At 48.2% G+C, this 21742-nt stretch overlaps 1 protein-coding gene across 1 annotated transcript in view; it reads right to left on the reverse strand.

The window, feature by feature from the left end:
- The window catches only part of arhgap25 (Rho GTPase activating protein 25), a 63322-nt gene extending 42235 nt beyond the window's left edge, over positions 1 to 21087 (reverse strand). Inside the window, exon 1 of the mRNA XM_038785632.1 lies at positions 20967 to 21087. Within this exon, the coding sequence (XP_038641560.1) occupies positions 20967 to 21030 (64 nt within the window). The 5' untranslated portion in view covers positions 21031 to 21087. The remainder of the gene's footprint in view (positions 1 to 20966) is intronic.
- Between the last annotated feature and the right edge of the window lie 655 nt (positions 21088 to 21742).

Here is a 21742-nt window from a genome sequence, read left to right on the forward strand (position 1 = left end):
CCTTGTCCGAAACCAAGATCAAGCTATCCCACTCCGTGTCATTGTGGTGTGCTCCATGTGCCTATCCAATAACCACTTGAAAGTTCCTCAAATATCCGACTCCACTATCACAGCAGGCAGTCCATTCCACACCCTAACCACCCTCTGAGTAAAGAACCTACCTCGGACATCCCTCCTATATCTCCCACCCTGAACCTTATAGTTCATGTTGACGTACAAAGGGACCTGGGTGTCCCAGTACACCAATCACTGAAAACATGCACCCAGGCACAGCAAGCGGTTAGGAATGGTCTGTTGGCCTCCATTGCAAAAGGATTTGAGTGCAAGAGTGAGGCACTCTCAATTACGACACGAAAGTTAGGTCAGTAATCAAAGGCTTTAATAAGCAGTGAACAATGGCAGCCTCCATGAGAAGTGTGCTCGCAAAATGGAGTCTCATCTTAAGTACTGTTTCCCAGGGGGCGTAGCCAGAGGCGGAGTCCCCCACGGTTCCAAGCCTCTTAAAGGGGCAAGGTATTCCGATCATCACAAAGAGAAAGGATGTCTATCTGTCGCTGCGCAAGGTCTCATTGAGACCACACCTGGAGTATGAGATGAAGCTTTGGTCTCCGCTGTCTCACAAAGGTTGCCAGAGAGGGAGTGCTGGGAAGGTTCTGTCAGACTGATTGCTGGGATGGCAGGGGTGGTCACATGGGGAGAGATTGCGTTGACCAGGCATGTACTCACCAGAATTCCCCAAACAGGCGCCGGAATGTGGTGACTAGGGGCTTTTCGCAGTAACTTCATTTGAGGCCTACTTGTGACAATAAGCGATTTTCATTTCATTTCATAGAATAGAATTGAACATAGAACATAGAACAGTACAGCACAGAACAGGCCCTTCGGCCCTCAATGTTGTGCCGAGCAATGATCACCCTACTCAAACCCACGTATCCACCCTATACCCGTAACCCAACAACCTCCCCCTTAACCTTACTTTTATTAGGACACTACGGGCAATTTAGCATGGCCAATCCACCTAACCCGCACATCTTTGGACTGTGGGAGGAAACCGGAGCACCCGGAGGAAACCCACGCACACAGGGGGAGGACGTGCAGACTCCACACAGACAGTGACCCAGCCGGGAATCGAACCTGGGACCCTGGACCTGTGAAGCATTTATGCTAACCACCATGCTACCCTGCTGGGGTCGCATTGAAACGTATAAAATTCGGACAGGTTTGAAGGAGGAAACAGATAGATTTGTGCACGCTAAAGACATCAAAGTGTTCTGGGGGGAGTATGGGGGGTGTTAGGATTGGTCAGGACCACGCTGAATGACGTCGCAGGCTCGATGGACCGAATCTCCTGCTCCTATTTTCCACGTTTCTTTGCAAGAACTGCATCCAATCTGTTTTGGGCTCCGTTCCATTGCGTTTGACACCAAGTCTTTTTAATGGTGAAAACTGCAGCCTCGAGTAAATTAGAGAGAAGTAGGTAAATCACCAAAAGTTCTAAATTCTGAAAATAAAACCCAAACAAAGAATGCAGACAAAGCTCTCGGCTGTTTCCTTCCTCTCTCGTTTTATTTCCTCCTTGGCTTTGCTGTGTGTGTGTGTCTTCCCCTTTCAGCCAGGCTGCCATGGGGGTATTCGGGGGAAATTCCAGCGTTAATCTGGAATCCTCTCTCTCTCTTTCTGATTGGATTTCTCTTCGGCCCGAGATAGTCTGAGATCATTGCGATTTATGGGACAGAAACAGGCCATTGAGCCCAATAGTGCTGCACTGTTGCTTCATGACCCACATGACCAGCTGAGTCTCACACCATCATTCCGTTTCTGGGAATTCAACCCAACCATGAAGCAGGGTGTGTGTTGATGTTCGACTCCAGAGACTGGAGTGTGTTACCTGGGTCGACACCCGCAGTGATGTGGGAGCTGCTGTACACTCATACTGAAGGGCCCTGTCTGCTGTCTCACATCGATGGATAATGACTTGTGCCATTGTGGAGGAGGGCATTGACATGGCAAAACTTCGCTCCTCAACCTCGCCCCCTCAACCAAGAGATAAAGCATTCAAATCAGGGGCAGGAGTGGGCCATTCGGCCCCTTTGGGCCTGCTCCGCCATTCAATAAGACCTCGTCTGATCCAATTGCAACTTCCTGCCAACCCTGATAACCTTTCACCCCCTTGTCAATCAAGAATCCATCTGACTCAGCCTGAAGAATGTTTACAGACTCTGCTTCCACGGCCTTTTGAGGAGGAGAGTACCCAAGACTCACCAACCTCGGAGAAAAAATCTACCCACCCCATCTCCGTTTTAAACGGGCCACCCCTTATTTTTAAACAGTGACCCCCGCGTTCTACGTTGCCCCACAAGAGGAAACATCCTCTCCACCTCCACCCTGTCAATACCCCCTCAGGATCTCATCAGTTTCGATCAAGTCGCCTCTTAGGTCTTCTCAACTCCAGTGGGTATGGGCCTGAATCCGCTCCACCTGCTCAGCCAGCCCACCCAGGAGACCTTCTCTGAATTGCATCTTCACACTGATGAAGGAGAGCAACACTGTGTGGAGTGCTACAGCTGTGGTCTCGCCGCGCCCTGCATAACTGAAGCATAACCGCTCTTTCTTCTGCGTTCGATTCTCCTCGCAAAAGCAGAATAAAAGAGACAAATGTTCAGCGGGCCAGGCAGTGTCTGTGCAGAGAGAGAGGGTACGTTTCAGCTCATGAACCTTTCATCAGATTATCTTGCCATGTGCTGTGGGAGCTTTGCTGCGTGCTTAACGGTGGTCCCAATTTCCCACATTGCAACTGTGGTTACACCTGAACAGTGTTTTTGGGGACATCTGACAGTTGAGAAAGGTGCTCGAAAATGCAAGTCTTATTTTTGTTGCTTCAGTAACCCGATGTGAGCCGTGTTTTTCCCCTCGCCCCCGAACCAGCCCACTCACATCTGCTGCGTTGAATTACCGGAACAGATGCAGACTGGGGCTTTTTCTGGAGGTTGGTTGTGGCTGGTTTTGCACAGGGCTAAATCGCTGGCTTTGAAAGCAGACCAAGGCAGGCCAGCAGCACGGTTCAATTCCCGTACCAGCCTCCCCGAACAGGCGCCGGAATGTGGCGACTAGGGGCTTTTCACAGTAACTTCATTTGAAGCCTAGAACATAGAACATAGAACAGTACAGCACAGAACAGGCCCTTCGGACCTTGATGTTGTGCCGAGCAATGATCACCCTACTCAAACCCACGTATCCACCCTATACCCGTAACCCAACAACCCCCCCCTTAACCTTACTTTTTAGGACACTACGGGCAATTTAGCATGGCCAATCTACCTAACCCGCACGTCTTTGGACTGTGGGAGGAAACCGGAGCACCCGGAGGAAACCCACGCACACACGGGGAGGACGTGCAGACTCCGCACAGACAGTGACCCAGCCGGGAATCGAACCTGGGACCCTGGAGCTGTGAAGCATTTATGCTAACCATCATGCTACCGTGCTGCCCCTACTTGTGACAATAAGCGATTTTCATTTCATTTTAGGCGTAAGGCAGCTGCAGTCCACACTTCACCCCACAGAACAGCTGCCGGTGTGTACTGTTCAGTGAGGAATGTGTGTTTCGCCCTCCCATCATGATACTTCATCGTGGAGTAAACCTCAGACACAGCTTCACCTTCACCCCCCCCCCCCCCTCACAAACACACACACACACACACAAACCTCAGCAAAGGCTCGCTGAAGCTGGAGATCCAGGGTTGAAAGCTGCTCTCAGCATTGGGCATCCTCCTTCCTGTCAGGCGACTCGAGCAACAGAGTGATGCTGTCATGGTCGATAGTAGGTCTGCGCATTGGCAACCGGACAGGATGTGGTTGGGCAGACTGGGGCTCAGCTGTTCGAAAGGACAGTACCAGTGGAAACTGGGAGGACTCGAGTAGATTAGTCCTGGTGTGGCCGGGGGCTTGGGAGGAAGGAATCATCAGAATCAACCTTGCTGCTGGTCCGCACTTCAGGGTCTCCCAGGAGACTGAGGGAAATGGCTTTCAACATTGCAACTCGATGAAACAGGTAGAAGCAAGCTCATTGGGCTGGCCCCTGGAAAGACTGGAATCCTGTGGAGAGCATCCTGCATTGAATAAGTGTGGCATACGGATGTTGGTTCCATTTAGTTACCAATAAGGGATGTCTTGCGTCGCTCAAGAGCATTAATTGTTGACGAAGAAATGTTTAGTCGATGTTGCTTTTAGTTTGTTACATTCAAAGACTTAAAACTTGAAATGCTGCTGCTGCTGCATGATTTTTTTTTTCCAAAGCCTACCGCTGGGAGTCCCAATCTCTTTTAGCAAGTTATCAGTCCCTACGGGGATTGGAACGCAGCCTTGAAAACAGTCCTCAACCTTTGGCGGTGAGACGTCCCTGGGTCCCACAGTACACTGACAGAGTGTACGGGCTGACACATGAACTCGGATACGTACTGGAGGGTCATCATTGCCTGTAGAATGACAGCCCAGGATGGGTGATAACCAGAGCGATGGGGAGGGGGCAGCATTCAATTAATAAGTGTTGAGCAGATGCTGTGACGATGTGCATGAAGCAGTTCTGTACATCATGTATGACCTCCGACCACCAGGTGGCAGTGTAAACCCACCACGAGACCATGTGGCTGGGGAGTTGGGAGCAGTTCGCGCTGAGGGACAGACATATTTTGCCGTAGCCCTACAATAGTCAGTTAGTGTTAGCAGTTTATTATTCGAGTTATCTTTATCAAGTAGCTGTTGGATAATAAATTATTTAAACTAGATGTCCTGCATTTCATCATTTCTTTCGGCCAGTCTACAGACATGACAGATGCAAATTGTCCAAATAAATGATTGCACTAACTTGATTGCAGTTATATACTTTTCTTGCACTGTGTGAATATATCCAATCATATGTACATTGGAGTGTGTGTGGTATGTGTTGGTATACGACTTATGAGAGTAATTCATCATGATTGCTATGTCAAGATCCTCCTGTTAGTATTTAATCTTACTGGAACGAATGGCGCTGAATAACAGGTCCAGTAAGCACCCAAAGTATTTCCTCTTGTTTTAAGGTTCTCCCTCACGTGGCTTCCTACCTCTCCTACCTCTCATCCCTCTTGTTGTGTAGATTGGGCTGCGGTGAAACAGTTGACTGTTAAGAAGCCCTCTGCTCACCATCGAGGATTCGACACGAACAGGAATGCAGGGATAAAGGCCTTCCTTTCTAAGTGCCGGAGGGAGATCTCAGAGGGGCTGAATGAAAATGAGAAAATGGAGACCGTTTCTCATTGAAGGTTGTAGCAGTTGCTTCAACAGCGCTGTGTTATCACAAAGCCACATCCTGTTACAAAACCGCCCTACTGTTGATTCACCAGGTCAACGGCATCTGCAAACAAAACGCATCTTGCCAGCTGCTCCTCACTGTCTTGCAGCTCGAAGGCCGAAGTAATTTTAGGAAAGCACCTGACTTTTCATTCCCCCCCCTCCGCCTGAGTCCCACACCTTTATGGGGCCAGGAATGGAGGTCAGAAATGACAGCTCGCTGGTGGGAATGGGAAAACAACACTTCATCTTCAGCAGGGGGTTTTTACAATCATCGACAGTCTCAATCCTCAAGGAGACTGTTTGACATATTGGGGCAAAATGTAAATCCAAGAATTTTTTAATGCATCAATTTTTTGTCAGAGTTTTATCCACTTTTACAAATAATGCAACAAACCTTCAAAGAAATACCTGGTACAGCGCAGAACATTTACTTCTGCGTTCATAGATACAGAAAAGGACAGGGGAGCGCCAAAACGTTGGTTCTTCACCTTAATGCCTCCAATCATACAACAGATAAGCTGGAGGATGGGGAAGTGGATAAGGCAATGTAAACATGGTATAATGAAGTAATAAGCCACCTTCAGGTGTAGAGAATTCAGTACGACAATTCAATGCTACATGACTTATGTATTAGACACAGCGGAGACGAGATATTTGAGATAGTGACCCCATACTTTTCAGTATTCAATGTCCCCAGACACTCCTTCTTTAAAAAATATCTGCAACTTTGAGTATGTAAGCCAGGAACTCTATCTGGCTGCATTACATGATGACTTTATGCCAGTTTTGAATAGAAGGACACTTAGAACATAGAACATAGAACATAGAACGATACAGCGCAGTACAGGCCCTTTGGCCCTCGATGTTGCACCGACATGGAAAAAATCTAAAGGCCATCTAACCTACACTATGCCCTTATCATCCATATGCTTATCCAATAAATTTTTAAATGCCCTCAATGTTGGCGTGTTCACTACTGTTGCAGGTAGGGCATTCCACGGCCTCACCACTCTTTGCGTAAAAAACCCACCTCTGACGTCTGTCCTATATCTATTACCCCTCAATTTAAGGCTATGTCCCCTCGTGCTAGCCACCTCCATCCGCGGGAGAAGGCTCTCGCTGTCCACCCTATCTAACCCTCTGATCTGTCACTAATCCAGGAGCAGAGGACATTTTTCCATGGCACAGAGGTTCGGATATTATACAGCCTATAGAACATAGAACAGTACAGCACAGAACAGGCCCTTCGGCCCTCGATGTTGTGCCGAGCAATGATCACCCTACTCAAATCCACGTATCCACCCTATACCCGTAACCCAACAACCCCCCTTTAACCTTACATTTTACGACACTACGGGCAATTTAGCATGGCCAATCCACCTAACCCGCACATCTTTGGACTGTGGGAGGAAACCGGAGCACCCGGAGGAAACCCACGCACACACGGGGAGGACGTGCAGACTCCGCACAGACAGTGACCCAGCCAGGAATCGAACCTGGGACCCTGGAGCTGTGAAGCATTTATGCTAACCACCATGCTACCGTGCTACAGGTAGCACAGGTACCGTTACAGGCGTTCGAGCCTGTCTGCACAAACGTCAATAATTCTCTTATGTAGTAGCCCCAGAATTAGGAATAAAGGATCAAATTTGAAGACCATACCGAATATCCTCTCAAGCCCTTTAAGTCCAACAGGCCAATCGGGTTGAATTTTGACACAGTACCCCACACACTGCATGTGGTGACCCGTGGCTCCCTGGCACTTTCGGCGCATTGAGCATGTAGCAGGATCAAACCTGTGTCTCAAGCTTGCTGTGATATGTGGATGGCGCAATAATTTGAAATGAGCCCCCTTCGTTCTTTTACATACTAAAATTTTATTGGCGTTTTCCCATATACTACCCCAGGTCTCCTCATCAATAGTGACTGGCAAGTCTTTCTCCCAAGACCGCAAGGTTCTTAATATACTTACGCAGGATCTAAGACAGAAAGTGTCACTCAACCTGCTGGTTTCATTGCTCAGATTCTGCAGAAATCAGGATTTATTTTTCCACCAGGGAGACGGAAGCATCAAGAAGCATAGTTGTCTTATTAAGGATCCAGTCTCTAAGTTGCCGATGATTAAAGAAGGAGCGTTTCAGGATATCAAATTCCTGGCATCAAACGATGACAGGGAATCACCACCGAACTTGTATCTGGGCCTACAAATGCCTCTTTCCCTCCAGGTATCAAATCCATGGCCCATGGGACCTGGTGGGTAATCTGGGTTTCCCTGAATGGGATAGAGAGTGGACTTTAAAACTGATGGACCATCCTTTCCCCCTAAAGAGGGCTGATAATTATAGGCTTCTCACACTTGACAGGGCCCAGCCTTGAAATCCCTGTAAAACAACAGGGCCTGTAAGTAACGAAAGAGAAAATGCTGGAAAATGTCAGCAGGTCTAGCAGCATCTGTAGGGAGAGAAAAGAGTCTGAGTCCGATGACTCTTTGTCAAAGCTAACAGACAGAGAGAGTGGGAAATGTTTATACTGTGGAGTGAGAATGAAAGATGAGTCATAGAACAGTACAGCACAGAACAGGCCCTTCGGCCCTCGATGTTGTGCCGAGCAATGATCACCCTACTTAAACCCACGTAACCCGTATACCCGTAACCCAACAATCCCCCCATTAACCTTACACTATGGGCAATTTAGCATGGCCAATCCACCTAACCCGCACATCTTTGGACTGTGGGAGGAAACCGGAGCACCCGGAGGAAACCCACACACACACAGGGAGGACGTGCAGACTCCACACAGACAGTGACCCAGCCGGGAATTGAACCTGGGACCCTGGAGCTGTGAAGCATTGATGCTAACCACCATGCTACCGTGAGGCCCCTGCTACCGTGAGGCCCCCTGTATAGCCACAGAAACCCAGGGAAACTGGGTGCTAATGGTCACAGATACCAAGGGGAAAAGAGTGTTAATGGCAGCCACCAGAGAGGACAAAAGATGTGAAAGGTCAAACAGCAGGGAAACTAACATCAAAGGATGAACTGTAGGTGTGGGGGGAGGGGGAAGCAAAGAGGAGAAAGGTGCAGGAAAGGTGGATAAGATTGGGGGGGGGGGGGGGGGAAATTAAATGTATATTAAGAAAGAAAGAAATGGTAAAAGACAGTTAAAATGAAATGAAAACAAATGGGTCGAGGTGGGGCTGATCATCTGAAGTTGTTGAATTGGATGTTCAGGCCGGAAGGCTGTAGTGTGCCTAACCGGAAGATGAGATGTTGTTCCTCCAGTTTGCGTTGAGCTTCACTGGAACATTGCCGCAGGCCAAGGACAGACATGGGAGCAGGGTCTTTTGTTAAAGTGGCAAGCAACAGGAAGGTCAGGGTCCTGAATGCGCACAGACCGAAGATGCTCAGCAAAGCGATCCCCAGTCTGCGTTTGGTCTCTCCGATACAGAGGAGACCACATTGGGAGCAGCGAATGCAGTCGACCAATCTGGAAGAGACCTAATGACTGTAAGTACACAGACTGGCTTGCCTCAATGCCGAGCCAAAGCGAGGAGGGGTCCTCTCTGACATTAAAGACGGAAGATGAGTGGCTAATTGGTACATTTGAATATTCGGCTCCCTCCCCCTCGTCCCTTGGAGCTAGGGAGCTGCAACTCGGGCAACTTCAAGCGAGGTTCCTTGTTAGAGCACACAAACAAATTAAAGATCCCATCAAATTCCTTTTCGGGGGAGGGGGGGGGATTTGCCCCAGAGAACTGCTTAGAGGAGGGGGGGGGGGGTAACCAGGGAAGTGAACCCTGAGGGGGCCCACCTAAATGGGAAATTAGATAAGGGGGGGGGGGTGGTTTCACTCTGAACCCACCCATTGGGCATAGCCTCATACTTTGTAAAACTAATTTTATAACCTGAGAAAAGGCCACAACGTCAATAAGAGCGGGAACACAAACTTGCGGCCTAGATACAAACAGCAACCTGTCATCCACGTAAAGTGTGTTCTTATGGTGCTTGTCTCCACAATGTCGCCCAAACATTGAAGGATCCTGTTTGACTGTCTCCACCAGGGGCTCTATGGCAACAATACTGAGAATACTTGCCTCGTCCCTCACTGGAGTTTAAACTCACCAGACCTATAACCACTTATAAACACTGCCGTCAGAGGGCTTTTATAAAGCACCTAATCCTCTTCACATACTCCCCTCCCAACCCAAATCTCTGCAGGGTGTAAAATAAATAACTCTACTCTGCCCGGTCAAAAGCTTTCCACGTGCCGAAGGAGATCACTAACCCATCTAACATAGAACATAGAACATAGAACGATACAGCGCAGTACAGGCCCTTCGGCCCTCGATGTTGCACCGACATGGAAAAAATCTAAAGGCCATCTAACCTACACTATGCCCTTAACATCCATATGCTTATCCAATAAATTTTTAAATGCCCTCAATGTTGGCGAGTTCACTACTGTTGCAGGTAGGGCATTCCATGGCCTCACCACTCTTTGCGTAAAAAACCCACCTCTGACCTCTGTCCTATATCTATTACCCCTCAATTTAAGGCTATGTCCCCTCGTGCTAGCCACCTCCATCCGCGGGAGAAGGCTCTCGCTGTCCACCCTATCTAACCCTCTGATCATTTTGTATGCCACTATTAAGTCACCTCTTAACCTTCTTCTCTCTAACGAAAACAACCTCAAGTCCATCAGCCTTTCCTCATAAGATTTTCCCTCCATACCAGGCTAAACGCCTGTTTTAGACAGATTCGAATAACATTCAATAATCTCCTGACATTGTTACAAGAGATGCATGGCATTAAGGGTAAAGTAGTAGCATGGACAGAGGATTGGTTAATTAATAGAAAGCAAAGAGTGGGGATTAATGGGTGTTTCTCTGGTTGGCAATCAGTAACTAGTGGTGTCCCTCATGGATCAGTGTTGGGCCCACAATTCTTCACAATTTACATAGATGATTTGGAGTTGGGGACCAAGGGCAATGTGTCCAAGTTTGCAGACGACACTAAGATGAGTGGTAAAGCGAAAAATGCAGAGGATACCGGAAGTCTGCAGAGGGATTTGGATAGGTTAAGTGAATGGGCTAGGGCCTGGCAGATGGAATACAATGTTGACAAATGTGAGGTTATCTATTTTGGTAGGAATAACAGCAAACGGGATTATTATTTAAATGATAAAATATTAAAACATGTTGCTGTGCAGAGAGACCTGGGTGTGCTAGTGCATGAGTCCCAAAAAGTTGGTTTACAGGTGCAACAGGTGATTAAAAAGGCGAATGGAATTTTGTCCTTCATTGCAAGAGGGATGGAGTTTAAGGCTCGGGAGGTTATGCTGCAATTGTATAAGGTGTTAGTGAGGCCACACCTGGAGTATTGTGTTCAGTTTTGGTCTCCTTACTTGAGAAAGGACGTACTGGCACTGGAGGGTGTGCAGAGGAGATTCACTAGGTTAATCCCAGAGCTGAAGGGGTTAGATTACGAGGAGAGGTTGAGTAGACTGGGACTGTACTCGTTGGAATTTAGAAGGATGAGGGGGGATCTTATAGAAACATATAAAATTATGAAGGGAATAGATAGGATAGATGCGGGCAGGTTGTTTCCACTGGCGGGTGAAAGCAGAACTAGGGGGCATAGCCTCAAAATAAGGGGAAATAGATTTATGACTGAGCTTAGGAGGGACTTCTTCACCCAAAGGGTTGTGAATCTATGGAATTCCTTGCCCAGTGAAGCAGTTGAGGCTCCTTCATTAAATGTTTTTAAGATAAAGATAGATAGTTTTTTGAAGAATAAAGGGATTAAGGGTTATGGTGTTCGGGCGGGAAAGTGGAGCTGAATCCACAAAAGATCAGCCATGATCTCATTGAATGGCGGAGCAGGCTCGAGGGGCCAAATGGCCTACTCCTGCTCCTAGTTCTTATGTTCTTATGAGTCCCGGTCTTTCATGAACCTCACCTGATCGCCCTGGATGATGAGTGGGAGAATTCCCTCTCAACTCTGCGCTAACACTTTGGACAACAATTTCAAATCTACATTCAGGGGCAGCATTGGCCTACGGGAAGAACACTCCCCTTCAGGACTCTTGCCTTCCCTCGGGATAAAGGAAACATTCACTTCACGGAGTGTCTGCAGCAGCAGACCGGCTAAAAATGAGTGACTACAGCCGATCCATTGGCAAGTCTTTAAATTCCTTGTAAAATTCACATCCCAAACCATCAGGCCCTGGGGCCTTACCAGGGTGGAGTTCCCTCCTGGCCAAACCCCTTTCGAAATAGGAGCTTTCATCCAAACCCGGACCACCCTTGGTCCTCGGAGGTTGATGGGAGCTCAAAGGAAGATAAGAAGATCTCGATAAGTGTCAGTGCATCCACAGACTGGCCCATTTTGTATAAGTCAGCATAGAAACCCTGACATGCTTTGTTGTTGTCATTCTATTATCATTCTCTGTTTTATCATTCTATTACCCTTGGAACCCAGTGTCGTAATCTGCACCCATGCACATCATGAGGCAAAAGCAGGCAGTGACAGACACCCAGGTGAGCCAATCAACATACAGAACAGAACACGACCAATCATCAGACAGAACACCAGAGGGGGCTTCCAACTATAAAAAACACGAGGCATCAGCACTCCGCCTCTTTCCACTGGTGACAACTGTAGTGACAGTCAGGGTGTACAAATTATTCAGCAACTTCTACACGTGGATCAGAGCTAGCCTGGTCTAGATAGTTAGAGTTAATTTACTTAGAGTAGTAGAGAGTCAACCCACAGGCAGCTGTGTGGCTTCGTTACTGAAGTTCAATAAATCTTATTGAACCAACGCCTATGTTTGGTATGTGCTTTATCGCTTAACTGCATCGTGTTGCAGTCTGTGTTGCCCCAGGGTGAATAACACGACACCCAGCACTGAGGGAGGTAGTCCTGCAGTCGGCCTTTTGGCCAGGTATCTATTCTGCTTGTTCCCGAATTCGTACAACTTTTATTTCGCAAACCTTAAACTCCTCACAGTCCGATGGGTCAGTAAGGAATCCAGTGCGCCAATCTAGAACATAGAACAGTACAGCACAGAACAGGCCCTTCGGCCCTCAATGTTGTGCCGAGCCATGATCACCCCACTCAAACCCACGTATCCACCCTATACCCGTAACCCAACAACCCCCCCTAACCTTACTTTTATTAGGACACTACGGGCAATTTAGCATGGCCAATCCACCTAACCCGCACATCTTTGGACTGTGGGAGGAAACCGGAGCACCCGGAGGAAACCCACGCACACAGGGGGAGGACGTGCAGACTCCACACAGACAGTGACCCAGCCGGGAATCGAACCTGGGACCCTGGAGCTGTGAAGCATTTATGCTAACCACCATGCTACCGTACATCTTTGGGTTGTGGGGGGTGAAACCCACGCACACACGGGGAGGACGTGCAGACTCCACACAGACAGTGACCCAGCCGGGAATCGAACCTGGGACCCTGGAGCTGTGAAGCATTTATGCTAACCACCATGCTACCCTGCTGCCCGAATCTCCCTCAACAAGGAACAGTTAGGGTTTCTCCCACACTCCCTTTACTTTCAACCAAGGCTCCAGTATTTTACTGCATATGAAATGACGAACCCCGAGCATAAACCTTCGCACAGGATGGAGGAGCTTACGTCAGAGAGGGAATTGACTGAGTGAAAAAGATCAAATTCTGAGGCAGCACGGCGGCGCAGTGGTTAGCACTGCTGCCTCACGGCGCTGAGGTCCCAGGTTCGATCCCGGCTCTGGGTCACTGTCCGTGTGGAGTTTGCACGTTCTCCCCGTGTCTGCGTGGGTTTCGCCCCCACAACCCAAAGATGTGCAGAGTAGGTGGATTGGCCGCGTTAAATTGCCCCTTAATTGGAAAAAATGAATTGGGCCCTCTAAATAATTTGAGAAAAAGATCAAATTGCATCTGAAAGTATGCAGTAAAGGGTTTAACCCCGAGCAAAGATGGGTCAAACCTCCAGCACCTAGACTGGGGGGGGGGGGGGGACACCTCCAGGGGGACCTCCAGGGGGACCTCCAGTAAAAACTCTGGAAAAACAGGAGCTCGGTCAGAGATGGCTGGTTTAGCTCACTGAGCTAAATCGCTGGCTTATAAAGCAGACCAAGCAGGCCAGCAGCACGGTTCGATTCCCGTACCAGCCTCCCCGGACAGGCGCCGGAATGTGGCAACTAGGGGCTTTTCACAGTAACTTCATTGAAGCCTACTCGTGACAATAAGCCATTTTCATTTTCATCAATATACTGCCTCTGGAGCAGGAGGCCATTAAGTGCAGGATTTCTCTTGCCCAGGTACCAGCCAGATTATCTCAAAGTTTTATCGGATATCAACCTGGATGTCGCAGGATAAATGTTCTCGGAACGTACTATGGAGTATTCACTCCCGGATTAGCGAACTATGTGCAACCAAAATAAATGAAGGGCTGAAAGATGAGTGGTACCAGAGCCGTGGAGATGCTGCTGTTCCTGAGCCTGCATCACCTGATCTCCCCCCCCCCCCTCAGAATCCTTGTTAACACACACTGTGCCACCCCCAAGCAATCGTCCCTCTACATTCCCCATGTTGCCCCCAGCGTGTTTGCAACATGAGTGAATACCACACACCCCGTGTAGTTCATGGGGAGCATGGCCCTCCGGTAATAGTAGCCTATTGCATGATGGATAGCGAGAGTGCAATTCTGTGTAAGCGGGGCAGGAACAGACTTCTTTAAGGTTGGGCGTCATGCTTTTAGGGCTGGGACAGGGTCTCTCAGTGCTGTTCAGCTTTGCCGGGGGCAATTTATCCCACACACTGAGCAAGGACAAGTACTGATTTAAGAAAGAGTTGGCCAATGAGGTACTTTGAAGGTCTCGGGTCATTGTTGGAACTCCGGAAACATAGTGGCGAATTTTCACACGTTGAAGTCATGGTGGCCAGATGTTGGCGGGTTGTTGGCTGTGAGGCTGACTGGGGAGAACTGCCAGCAGCTCTTCGCGGGGTGTGGTGGGATCTTTCGGGTTTAACTAGGATTAACCTCTCGGGCAAAGAACATTTCATACAGGGATGGTTCTACTCAAATTATGTGGGTGAGCGTCGATCTTCATTGGAAATGTATTGCAGCAAACCCGGGGCATTGTGATGTGCCAATCACAAGATAAATGATGATGAGGTTGATCATTCAGTCATCCCGAAATGTTCAACCTTGGCCGAAGAGCTACATCTCTCTCTTTGTGAAGACATACTTGGTATCGGTTAGCTTTCATCCGGTTTCACCCTGAACTCGGCAGTGTTATCCCTGGATGAATACTCCGTCCCTCACTCTCTCGGTGCGCTGTGTCATCCATCTGGAGCAACATTCAGCCTCATCATCCTGTGTGACACTGGTGCCACTGGCAATGCCAAGATTGGGGAGAAGCATCATTGGAATTAATTTCCTCTGCGCATCCCTCCCAGTTCACTTCAAACAGGGTGTTCCTGATCCCCACCATGTTCTGGGTGAACAAACCTCCCCATCGAATCCTCTCTAAACCTATCACCTTGTCCCCTAAATCTGTGCGCGTGGGCCTGAACCCCTCAGACGGAAAACAGGACCTTCTTATCTACTCTGTTGTCATGACGATTAGAAACTGGAACTGAGTAAGAGCTACCTACAAATTCGCCAGCTAAGCACAGACATATTATATTTTTTAATATTTTCCAATTAAGGGGCAATTTAGCATGGCCAATCCACCTACGCTCCACATCTTTGGGTTGTTGGGGGTGAGACCCACGCAGACAAGGGGAGAATGTGCAAACTCCATACGGACAGAAGCACAGACGTATTGAACTCCTTTTTTTCAATCACTGTTTTAAAAAACATATACAAGAGACAGATCAAAAATTGGCTGCCACAAGTCACCTGATACACTAACAATCAGAACGTTTCTGCAAAGCTACTATGCGGATTGAACTGGGGACCTGTGACAGGAATGATCTTGCTCTTAATCTATCCAAGCTTCCCTCGTAACTAAATGATAACATCCTCCCAAATTCCCTTCCTACCCTTTCTGGTACAATCCAATTTCTGAAGTGCGGCGACCAGGCAGTATTCAAGTTGTGGGCCACACTCGGGTTTTCTTTTTTTTTTTGCAGCTGTAACATAACCTTCCTGCTCTCCTATTCCATGCCTCCGCTAATAAAGACAAGTATTACCCAACGAGAGAGAAAATGCGGGACAATCTCAGCAGGTCTGGCAGCATCTGTCGGGAGAGAAAAGAGCGAGCGTTTCGAGTCCAATGACTCTTTGTCAAATGTACTGCCCAAGCCTTACTGACCACTTTACTCACCTGTCCAACCACCTTGAAGAAGACCTTGGTTCTCCGTCTGGCGGTGGGACTTTGGTGGCTGCGGTTGGTGGTGAGCTGGGGTTCCGATTCTCAAATGCCGTCTAATTGACACTTGCCGTTGCCCCTCTGCGGTGCCTAACTCTGAACATGCTCAACCCATCAAACTGAACAAACGGAGTGCTGGGCGAGGCGATTGCAGAGGTGGGCTGTGGACGGACGAAGACCAGGATTTTGAAGTGATCTGGGATGTGATGCATACGTTAGTGAGGATGGGATTGAAGGGTTTTCGTGCGAACCAACGCAGGGCAGGACGTGGGCAGCAGGATTAATGGCGGGAGATGGGCAGGGTGAGAGCATTGAATCAGGGTTGGGGAGTCCGGCTGTGACAGCCTTTGAGCCCTGACAGTTTCATCAAACAAGGCTCAGGAGTATTAGGCCTGGAGAGGAGACAGGTTGAGGAATAGGAAGAATTCCAGGAGACAGACAGCAAATTCGTCAGAACACACGCGTGCAACAAGAGTAACACAAAGCTTCTCCACCTGTAGTTTTCCATTTCAGAAGAGTGGAAGAGGAATCTGAAAATGCTGGAAATAAAGGAATGTAAATATTTGGAACTATTTGCAGTGCACACTTCCCAACCTGATATGTTGTCCTTTTTTATGTACAAATTAGCGCAAATTAAAACGGAGGTGTGTAAAGAGCATACACACGCTGCACCCACATCACGTGCTATCTTCTTTGTAATATTCTGTAAGGGTAGTTCCTATTTATTTCCTGTTTCCCCTTTAATTTTGCCGTTATCATTTTGACCCATGGATGATTAATGAACATGTATCTTTAGGTCAAGCAGCAGAATTCAGAAGTTACCGGAGAGAGAGAATACCTAGTCCCTGCAGGGGAGGCTGAAAACAAAGACCAGAACTTGCTGTTCTCTCTGTGGATGTGACTGCTGTACCACTGACATTGCAGAGGACCTGGATGAATAAATCTACAGAGGATCAGTACTGGGACCTCTGCTCTTTGTAATATATATAAATGACTTGGTAGAAAACGTAGCGGGTCTGATTAGCAAGTTTGCGGGTGATGCTATGATTGCAGGAGTTGCGGACAGTGATGAAGATTGTCAGAGAATACAACAGATAGGCTGCAAAATTGGCAGATGGAATTTGACCTGGACAAATGCGAGCTGATGCATTTTGGTAGATCCAATTCAGGTGGAAGCTATAAAATAAATGGCAGAACCTTCAGTAGCATCGAGACACAGAGAGATCTGGGCGTGCAGGCCCACAGTTCCTTAAAAGTGGTAGAACAGGTAGAAATGGTGGTAAAGAAAGCATATGGCATGCTTGCCTTCATAAGACGGGGTATTGAGTATAAAAGCTCAAATTACGTTACAGTAAAATATATATTTTTAAATTTAGAGTACCCAATTCATTTTTCCAATTAAGGGGCAATTTAGCGTGGCCAATCCACTTCACCTGCACATCTTTTTGGGTTGTGGGGGCGAAACCCACGCAGACATGGGGAGAATGTGCAAACGCCGCAGACAGTGACCCAGGGCCGGGACCTCAGCGCCATGAGGCAGCAGGGCTAACCCACTGTGCCACTGTGCTGCCCTACATTACAGTTATATAGAACGTTGGTTAGGTCACATTTAGAATACTACGTCCAATTCTGGTCACCGCACTACCAGAAGGATGTGGAGGCTTCAGAGAGAGTACAGGAAAGGTTTAGCAGGATGTTGCCTGGTATGGAGGGTATTAGCTATGAGGAGAGATTGAATAAACTGGGATTGTTCTCCCTAGAGAGACGGAGGCTGAGGGGCGACCTGATAGAAGTTTATAAAATTATTAGCGGTATAGAAAGGGTGAATAGTTAGAGGCTTTGTCCCAGGGTGTAAATGACAATTACAAGGGGGCCCGGTTCAAGGTGAGGGGGGAGAGGTTCAGTGGAGATGTGCGGGGGAAAGTTTTTAACACAGAGGGTGGTGATGGCCTGGAATGCACTGCCAAGTGAGGTGGTTGAGGCAGATATGTTAGCGACCTTTAAGACTTATCTGGATAGGCACATGAACAGTCGGGGTATAGAAGGGCACAGGTGGTTGTCTACATAGGACACGTGATTGGCGCGGGCTTGGAGGGCCGAAAGGCCTGTTCCTCTGCTGTATTGTTCTTTGTTCTATTACAGGTTGTGGACAGAGACTTTAACGTGCAAGTTTGCTGTGAAGGAAAGTGTGCTAAAAAACATCATCTGAAACAAAAACTCTTTTTCCCCTTATTATTTTTACCCCTTCCCACCTTTCCGTGTTTGTCTGTCTTGTGTGTGTGTGTGTAGAGGGTGGGGTGGGGGGGGGGGGCAATTTAAAGTGGGGAGTTAGGAATTAGTTAATAGTTAACCAGTTGTATTTTCTGCATCATTCATCATAATTCTTGTTATAAATAAACAGTAAAAAATAAATAAATAAACAGTAATTGTGTTTGAACTTACAAACCAGGTGACTGTAATTATTGGGCAGCCAAGGGCCAAACACTGGGTATTTTGATAAGAATTATTGGTGAATTCACTTGTGTTGTGACTCTGGTGTAAGTGGGGCTGGAGTTGATCACACACTAGCCCAGGGTGTTGTAACAATTCACAATTATACACATCACACACTATTGTGTCTGTACTGCCCATATTTAATTAGGGACAGGAGTAGGCCACTCAGCCCTCGAGCCTACTTCACCATTCAACATAAGATCATGGCTGATCTGATTGCAGCATCAGCTCCACATTTCTGCCTCCCCCGATAACCTTTCACCCCCTTGTTAATCAAGAATCTATCTGACTCGGCCTTAAAACTATTCGAAGGCTCTGCTTCCGCTGCCTTTTGAGGAAGAGTTCCAGAGACTCGCCACCCTTTGAGGGAAAGAAACTCTCCTCATCTCTGTCTTAAATGATCAACTCCCTATTTTTAAACATCGATGCACATTTCTATTCATTGCACACGATTCCTCCTGTAATGTGTCCTCCTGTAATGTCCACATGTATACCCCACTCCTGATACACAAGTACAATTAAAGAGAAATTGCATCAGAATTATCATTCAAATTCAGCAAGCACAAACGGACTTGTGGGGCGCCTTCCCTTTCTCTGTCTGACTCAATTTCCTTCTTCTAAGAACAAAGAAAGAACAAAGAAAAGTACAGCACAGGAACAGGCCCTTCGGCCCTCCAAGCCTGCGCTGACTATGCTGCCTGTCTAAACTAAAATCTTCTACACTTCCGGGGTCCGTATCCCTATTCCCATCCTAGTCATGTATTTGTCAAGACGCCCCTTAAACGTCACTATCGTCCCTGCTTCCACCACCTCCTCCGGCAGCGAGTTCCAGGCACCCAATACCCTCTGTGTAAAAAAAACTTGCCTCGTACATCTCCTCTAAACCTTGCCCCTCGCACCTTAAACCTATGCCCCCTAGTAATTGGCCCCTCTACCCTGGGGAAAAGCCTCTGACTATCCACTCTGTCTGTGCCCCTCATTATTTTGTAGACACCTATCAGGTCGCCCCTCAACCTCCGTCGTTCCAGTGAGAACAAACCGAGTTTATTCAATCTCTCTAACTAGAACTGGTTGTTGCTGATTTAGCCTCCTCTCTGCTCACAGAGAAGTAAAAAATGATACAGTGCAGAGGGAGGCCATTGTGCCCTGCTCTAGCTTTGGTGGAGTTCTGAAATGTGCGTGTGTTGATGGGGGGGGGGGGGGGGGGAAGAGAGAGAGAGAGAGGTTTCCCCATGTGATCAAACGCTTGGCCTAAAGGTAGTTTGGAAGGAAAGCAGAGGGCTGAAGTCATGGAGGGATTTGAAAACCAGGATGAGAATTTTAAAAATCGAGATGCCGCTGGATTGGGATTCAAAGTCCGGTCCGTGAATGGGTTTGGGGCGAGTTGAGAACGGGCAGCAAGTTTCGGGTGAGTTCGAGTTGACGGAAGTGAGACCAGAAGACTAGAGCGGCGAGGTCCTGGGAGAGGGGCATGCACAAGATGTGACAGGCCTGCAAGAAGGAGTTCCGTGGGTGGGGGTACACAGGTGAGGCCATTCTGCCCATCATACTCAGGGTGGTGAGGAATGGGATCCTGAATGATTTTGCTTTGACACGTTCTGATCTCCAACCCGCACTCTGAGATTGGATTAACTCACGGAATGCTGGCCAGGCAGCGAGTCTTAAGTGTTCCGGCTGAAAGAAGCTCGGTGTCGTGATTGCGCGAGTGTCAAGTGATGTTTAACTTGTGGGGTGGGTTTGCCAGGATTAGCAGGGAGAAGTGAATGAAATGAGCAGAGAAGGAGTTTGAGCAACAGGGGGCCAGACATAGGCGACAGTCGTTAATAAATGGGAATGGGGGATTCTGGAGAAACCTCTTTACCCAGAGAGTGGAGAGAATGTGGAGTCTGGATAAACACAGTGACGGAGAAAGGAGTTGAAGGATAGGGTGACAGGGGAACTGACCCCTGTGTGTTCGCCTGGAAGTGGTGTTCCATTTTTTTTTTCCCCCATGCGTGGACAGGCGGACAGTTCGCCCTTACAAAAGGAACGGGACAAGTCAAATTGCAATTGCTCACCCCAAATCATTCTCCTCAGTTCTGTGTCGGGGGTTGAGTGGTGGGTCGGGAAACAAGTGTCTGATTATAGGTCCGACGGTACCTCACTGTGATAAACAACAGCAGCATTGTGACCCAACAATCTCCAATCCTGTCTCACACACACACACACGCACACACACACTTTCGGAAATGGTCACTAAATCCCAACAGCTTTGAGTCCTGCTGGGAGCGGCGCAGTGGTTAGCACAGCTACCTCACGGCGCCGAGGACCCGGGTTCGAATCCCGGTCCTGGGTCACTGGCCCTGTGGAGTTTGCACCTTCTCCCCGTGTCTGCGTGGGTCTCACCCCCACAAACCCAAGGATGTGCAGGATGGGTGGATTGGCTGTGCTAAAGTGCCCCTTAGTTGGGAATAAAAAATAATTGGGTACTTGAAACTTTTTTTTTAAAAACTTTGGGTCCTGGTGAAGCAAGGCCTGGAATTGACTTCAACTCATGAATTGCGACTCTCCCCAGCCCCGACGAGTCTCCCTCGGTATCTCCCTTGGCTTTCACACAGTGATTCAATTGGATGCGGGTGGGGGGGGGGGCAACCATTGTCGGAAATGCGCGCACTTATCTTTCAAACTGGTTCCTAACCCGCGCAGGCAGTCAAGCAAGCTGAAGGCAGGATAGCACAGCGATGGATTCAGGGTCATCCAATCACTCCCAATTGTACAGTACCTATTCGGCTGGCCTCTGTTCTCAGGGTGAACTCCCAGACGTTCCGAGGTAGTTTCAGTGACATGGTTTCCCTTTTCTGAATGGACGACCCCTCTACTTCGAGTCGAAAGCAGTTCTCTTCTGTCAAGTCTGCAGAGCTCCCCGGCTCAGCCTGTGCAAACGCCTGCCAACCCACATCCTCGTTCCTGTGTAACCCGCCTCTGACCAGCGTGCGCACACCAAAGCAAGGTGCACTTGCCTGCTCTGTGTTTCAGTTCATGTATATTCCTTTTTCTTTTCAAATGATTGGAGTGGGTTGCAGCCCAGAGATTTCTTCTCCGACCATAGGAGTCAGGGGTGTCCCCACAGGGCCAGGTGGACCTGTTTCGATGCCTGCAGGGCAAGTCAAGTGACTCTGCAGATACACAGCCAAGTGGGTGTTTGTTTGCCATTTGTTGTAGAAAGACACCTAGATTATATCTAGTGTGTGCTCTGCCTGCACTTCCTTCACACCCTCACCTACGCCGGCTGAGGCCTCTGTGCTGACTCTCAGTCTGACTACTTAAGATTTCAGAATAGCATTGCAAACCTCAGTGAGGATGGGGGAGAGAGGAGATGGGTGGGACCTTCTTTTTAAAAAAAAAAAACAAGTTCACATGCCATTCTATTTTAAAGCTGAGTTTCTGATTCTTCTCTTTCTGGCATCAGAAATGTCGGCCGCTTGTGAAAGCCTCATCCCGACATATTTTATCCCCGGGATCAACAATTCTGCTGCTTGCCCATCTCCCCAAACCTTC

Source organism: Scyliorhinus canicula, chromosome 26 (genome assembly GCF_902713615.1).
Source record: "Scyliorhinus canicula chromosome 26, sScyCan1.1, whole genome shotgun sequence".
Classification (NCBI taxonomy): domain Eukaryota; kingdom Metazoa; phylum Chordata; class Chondrichthyes; order Carcharhiniformes; family Scyliorhinidae; genus Scyliorhinus; species Scyliorhinus canicula.